The sequence below is a fragment of the Triticum dicoccoides genome, chromosome 3A, assembly GCF_002162155.2.
Source record: "Triticum dicoccoides isolate Atlit2015 ecotype Zavitan chromosome 3A, WEW_v2.0, whole genome shotgun sequence".
Taxonomy (NCBI): Eukaryota; Viridiplantae; Streptophyta; class Magnoliopsida; order Poales; family Poaceae; genus Triticum; species Triticum dicoccoides.
The window spans coordinates 12,137,991-12,143,173 of record NC_041384.1 but is presented as its reverse complement, the minus strand read 5'-3'; the positions used below and the strand labels follow the sequence as shown (position 1 = coordinate 12,143,173).

Here is a 5,183-nt window from a genome sequence, read left to right as displayed (position 1 = left end):
GTTCGTTGCACTCAGGTAATTAATGACTGTGTCTCGCTCATTTATGCACTTTAAGTTGCTGTCCTGAGCTTCTTCCAGTCCCAGTCCAGTATACGTACACATTTCTGAATTTCACCCAGCCGTAGAATATACCGATTGATTGTTGTTTTCGACAGATGCTTTGTTGGTTATGGGCTTGAGCTCTCTCGTTTGGTCCCTCTCATCATTTTCCACCTGAAAAGGAAGTACATATGCAAGACAGAGGACGAGGTGAGAGCGGCATGGGTTCCAGGAAACCTGAGGTATAACACCAGGGTTCCCAACGACATGCTCATCGTGACAATTGTGCTGTGCTACTCCGTCATCACGCCTTTGATTTTGCCATTCGGTGTTGCTTACTTTGCTCTGGGTTGGCTTATAGCAAAAAACCAGGTGAGCGAGATTTTATAATTACTTCAATGTATGCATGCATGTCGAACAGCTGGACTGACCAACCTGGGCATGTTTTTCTTTTTTTTTCTTTTTTGCAAATAGGCATGCATGGCTTCTTGAAGAGAACAGATTTCAGAAGTGACTTAATTACCTTACGTTCCTCCTTGTTGCTAAATGCAGGTTTTGAGAGTTTATGTTCCGAGTTATGAGAGCAACGGGCGAATGTGGCCACACATGCACACAAGGATCATTGCAGCTCTCATGATCTATCAGGCTACCATGATTGGTATCATCAGCCTGAAAAAATTCTACTATTCTACAATCCTCACACCACTCCTGGTGATAAGCTTAATCTTCGCCCGCACACGCCATGCACGCTTCTATCCTGCATTCGCCAAAACCCCTCTCGAGGTGGCAAGTCAGCAGCTGAAAGAGACGCCCAACATGAGCGCCATTTACACTGCGTACATCCCTCCTTGCCTCAAGCCCGAGAAGCTCGAAGATGTGCAAGTCTTTGAAGACACTCAGTCACGCACCACCTCCAGAGCTCCGTCCTTTTAATGTAACTAGCAAAGGTGCAAGCGCTACGCACGTTAATATTTAGTCAATATATTAATTGCACGCGGATATTAGGTATGATACTATTTGTGTGTTAATCCTGTGATTAGTGCAATATTTGATATGATATTAATTACACGTTAAATACATTTAACGTTCATCATTGGAGCAGTCTAAGTCGTTGGATTGACTTAGTTCGATGGCCGAGATCAGTTGAATCTGCCTCTCTGGGTCTTTTTATATTGGTATAGATATAGATGTAACTAGTTGCGTCAATCAAAATTGGATGCGTAACCATTCGAAACATAGGGATGACCTGAGCACCCTGTGAAGCTTCTGTTTCCAGGACATATAGGAAACTGATATCATGTGCCATGTACATGCATGCGCTGTTGCATGTTGGAAGACGTCTTTTTATATTGAGTTAACTCCACTGTTTAGCCCCCCAAGTTTCACGTTTGTGACAGATATTATCCTATTTAGCGAAATTTCTCAATTTATAACCCATTTAAGCAAACATGTGCCACATTTCATCCCATTTAGTGTTTTCCTCCCATTTGGATGCTGACTGGATGACGTAGACCAAACCTCGATCCTGAGATCCAATCTGTTGTTGCGGCTGATCTTTCACGACACTCCACCACCAATAGCAGCAGTAAACTCTCGCCCGTGCACGGATGTACGCGAAATAGAGGGATATAACCTTACGGTCCAGCATGAGAAAACCAATCTCGACGACGGTACTCACGTGCAAAACAATTTCCTCGCAGGAATTGCAACAAAGAGGTTTTCTAAAGCTTCCTCCAAAACTTAGGGATTTTTAGACAGCTTTCCCCCAAAACTCAATACGGGTGTCTATCCTAGAAACACATCGTGTTTATTATCAAAATATAACCTGAATTTTACAAAGAGCTAGTTTGGCTTTATATAATAGCCGCAGCCTAACTATCTTGGAAAGCAAGACTTGCTACGTACTTAAAACAGAAGGTAACACGTAAGCATATCTAAACCGACTTGAAAGATTGAAACAAAATAAAACTAGTACTAGCTTTCGTGCATGAGCTGGTTTGTGCATGCGTTGGGTCAATCTGGGTGGGCCCCAACCAATATCCTTCAAGCTCAAAAACTCCCAAATAAATGGCCTCCTCACGTACATGGCTTCCTTGATTGGCAGGAAAAGAAAGAATAATATTCTTCTTCTTTTGATTCTTACGCTGGACTCCTTGGTGCCGCCTCCTGAACGTAGCTTACCAAAATAACTAAAGTATTATTTTCCTTCGTTTCCTCTTGATGCATGACAGTCTAACACCGAAGCAATTATCATCTTAACCTGAGCAGGCTTCTCTTCTCTCCTGATGCACATCGCTTGAAACGCTTCAGCATGCATGCATCTATCTACTAGTGGTTGCTCATATTCGAACTTAACTGTGGGTATTTTGATATACATCGCTCCATATCAGCTCCAGTCGAAACCACGACCATCTCTGAATTTAAATTACGCGTGGTTGTATCACTGGAGGTGCCATGCTGGCGGTTTAGCAATCTCTGTGTTTTTTCAGGCGGACTCGGCTGGTTTATTTGCAAAAGAGCAGGACCTGGTCGAACCGCACCCGACTCGCCGTGCCATGCCCATGGTCGCGCCGCGCCGCACCAACCACCGCGCCGTGTTTCTATGGCCGTCCGATGCTTCTCTTTGTCGTGGCAGACTTGGCACTAATGTAATGCCAAAAAATGTCTTACATTATATGGGACAGATGGTGTATTTTCTAGCTAGCTCTCTTGTAGAAAGACTAACCAAACTCCAGCCACACACACACTTGAAACGGAGTAGTGGTACTAATTTGCTTTTGAAACTGATCGCTTGAATAGCTTGTGTTACAAGGAGTGCAAACCAGCCTATTTGAGATGCTCACCTAAGCGCTTACATCATGTCCTAGGTGCTACATCATTGTTGACCTCGTGTGCCTATGATCACCTCATGGCAGACCTCACTACTTTTGACAAGGTTTAATCCCTGACCCAAACGCTTAGATCATGTCATAGGTGCTACATCACTGCAATCAGTCTATGAGCGCCACGTGAGCGATTGGTGGTTGCTCCTCTCGGGGCGGCTCGAGCAGTTCTCGATCTCGCCACCACAGCGGCTAAGCTCTTGCACGCCTGCCCTCACCGCTGCCAGCGGGTCTCGTGCCGGGGCGTTCGGTGATGGCTGGCCCATCTGACAGGGGCGGTTCCTTTCGTCCTACTGGCGGCTGCTACCGTGGCTGGAACCGGTGGCCATGTATGCAGGCCTCTTGCCCACATCTGGCCGAAATAGCAACCAGGGGTGGAGGTCTCCCCTTGTCATCTTCCCCATGACAAACAGATATGGCTTTTGAGATCCAAATCCGGCCATGTCGGCCCTTCGGCCGATGGTACTGGGCATGGCTCTCTTCGGCGAGGTGGCAGTCGGCGGTGGTGTCTTGTGATGGCAACCCCACTGCAGATTGTGATAGCCATTGGAAGGTCTTCGTGACGATTTCTTTCTTTAGATCTGGTGCTTGGCTTCGACGGTGAGATGCAATCTATGAATGATGGCTTGACGCAAAGGTTATAGTTGTGAAGCGGTGGCATTGCATATAGCTGCTCGGATGGAGGAAAAGTGGTGGCGACAACACATGAGTGACTTCGATGGTGTTGCTAGCACCTGATTTGAAGCTCCGGGGTGAAAACCTAGGTCTGGCCCAAGTTGGTTATACCTGGCAATGACGATGCCTTTTGTGTCGTCACCTTGTTGAAGCCGTTGCTTGAATATGCTCAGATTGGGTTTTCAGGGTGAAAACCTAGCTAGAGTCCAATCTTTGGTAGTTGGATTCGGTGACGTTGGTGCTTAAGCGTTGCTCCCTTCCAGAAGATGTTGCTGTTGAAGAACCTCGTCGTCCTTATGGGGTCTTGAGATAGCTTGTGTGGATAAGTGATGGAAATATGTCCTAGAGGCAATAATAAAATGGTTATTATTATATTTCCTTAATCATGACAAAAGGTTTATTATTCATGCTAGAATTGTATTGACCAGAAACTTAAATACATGTGTGGATAAATAAACAAATACAGTATCCCTAGTGAGCCTCTACTAGACTAGCTCGTTGATCAAAGATGGTTAAGGTTTCCTAACCATAGACATGAGTTGTCATTTGATAACGGGATCACATCATTAGGAGAATGATGTGATGGACAAGACCCATCCATTAGCTTAGCATATGATCGTTTAGTTTATTGCTATTGCTTTCTTAACGTCAAATATATATTCCTTCGACTATGAGATCACGCAACTCCCGGATACCGGAGGAATACCTTGCGTGCCATCAAATGTCACAACGTAACTGGGTGATTATAAAGATGCTCTACAGGTATCTTTGAAGGTATTTGTTGGGTTGGCACGGATCGAGATTGGGATCTGTCACTCTGAGTATCGGAGAGGTATCTCTGGGCCCTCTCAGTAATACAGCATCAGAAGAAGCTTGCAAGCAGAGTGACTAAGAAGTTAGTTATGAGATGATGTATTACGAAACAAGTAAAGAGACTTGCCGGTAACGAGATTGAACTAGGTATGAAGATACCAACGTTCGAATATCGGGCAAGTAACATACCGATAGACAAAGAGAATTACGTATGTTGTCATAATAGTTTGACCGATAAAGATCTTCGTAGAATATGTAGGAATCAACATGGGCATCCAGGTTCCGCTATTGGTTATTGACCGGAGAGGTTTCTCGGTCATGTCTATATAGTTCTTGAACCTGTAGGGTCCGCACGCTTAAACGTTCGTTGATGATATAGTGTTATATGAATTATATGATTTGGTGACCGAATGTTGTTTGGAGTCTCGGGTGAGATCACAGACATGAAGAGGAGCTCCAGAATGGTCCGGAGGTAAAGATCGATATATAGGACGATATATTTGGACACCGAAAGAGTTTCGGGGGTTACCGAATAATCATCGGATCACCGGAAGGGGTTCCGGGAAGCCCCGGGAGGCTATATGGGCTTAATAGACCAAAGAGGGAAAACACCAGCCCACAAGGGGCTGGTGCGCCTCTCTCCCTGGCCGCTAGCCCTAGGGCAAGAAAAGGGGGAGGGGCGGCCCCTCCTGCCTTTCCCTCCTCATGATAGAAAGGAAAGGGGGAGCGCCACCTCCCCCTGCCTTGCTCCCGTGTGCATAGGATGAGGGGGGT

The 5,183-nt window shown here is 45.6% G+C and overlaps 1 protein-coding gene across 1 annotated transcript in view; it reads left to right on the top strand.

The window, feature by feature from the left end:
• The window catches only part of LOC119271710 (CSC1-like protein ERD4), a 3,581-nt gene extending 2,452 nt beyond the window's left edge, over window positions 1-1,129 (top strand). The window contains exons 5-7 of the mRNA XM_037553430.1: window positions 1-15; window positions 156-411; window positions 592-1,129. Of these exons, the coding sequence (XP_037409327.1) occupies window positions 1-15; window positions 156-411; window positions 592-972 (652 nt within the window). The 3' untranslated portion in view covers window positions 973-1,129. The remainder of the gene's footprint in view (window positions 16-155; window positions 412-591) is intronic.
• The last annotated feature ends 4,054 nt before the right edge of the window (window positions 1,130-5,183 follow it).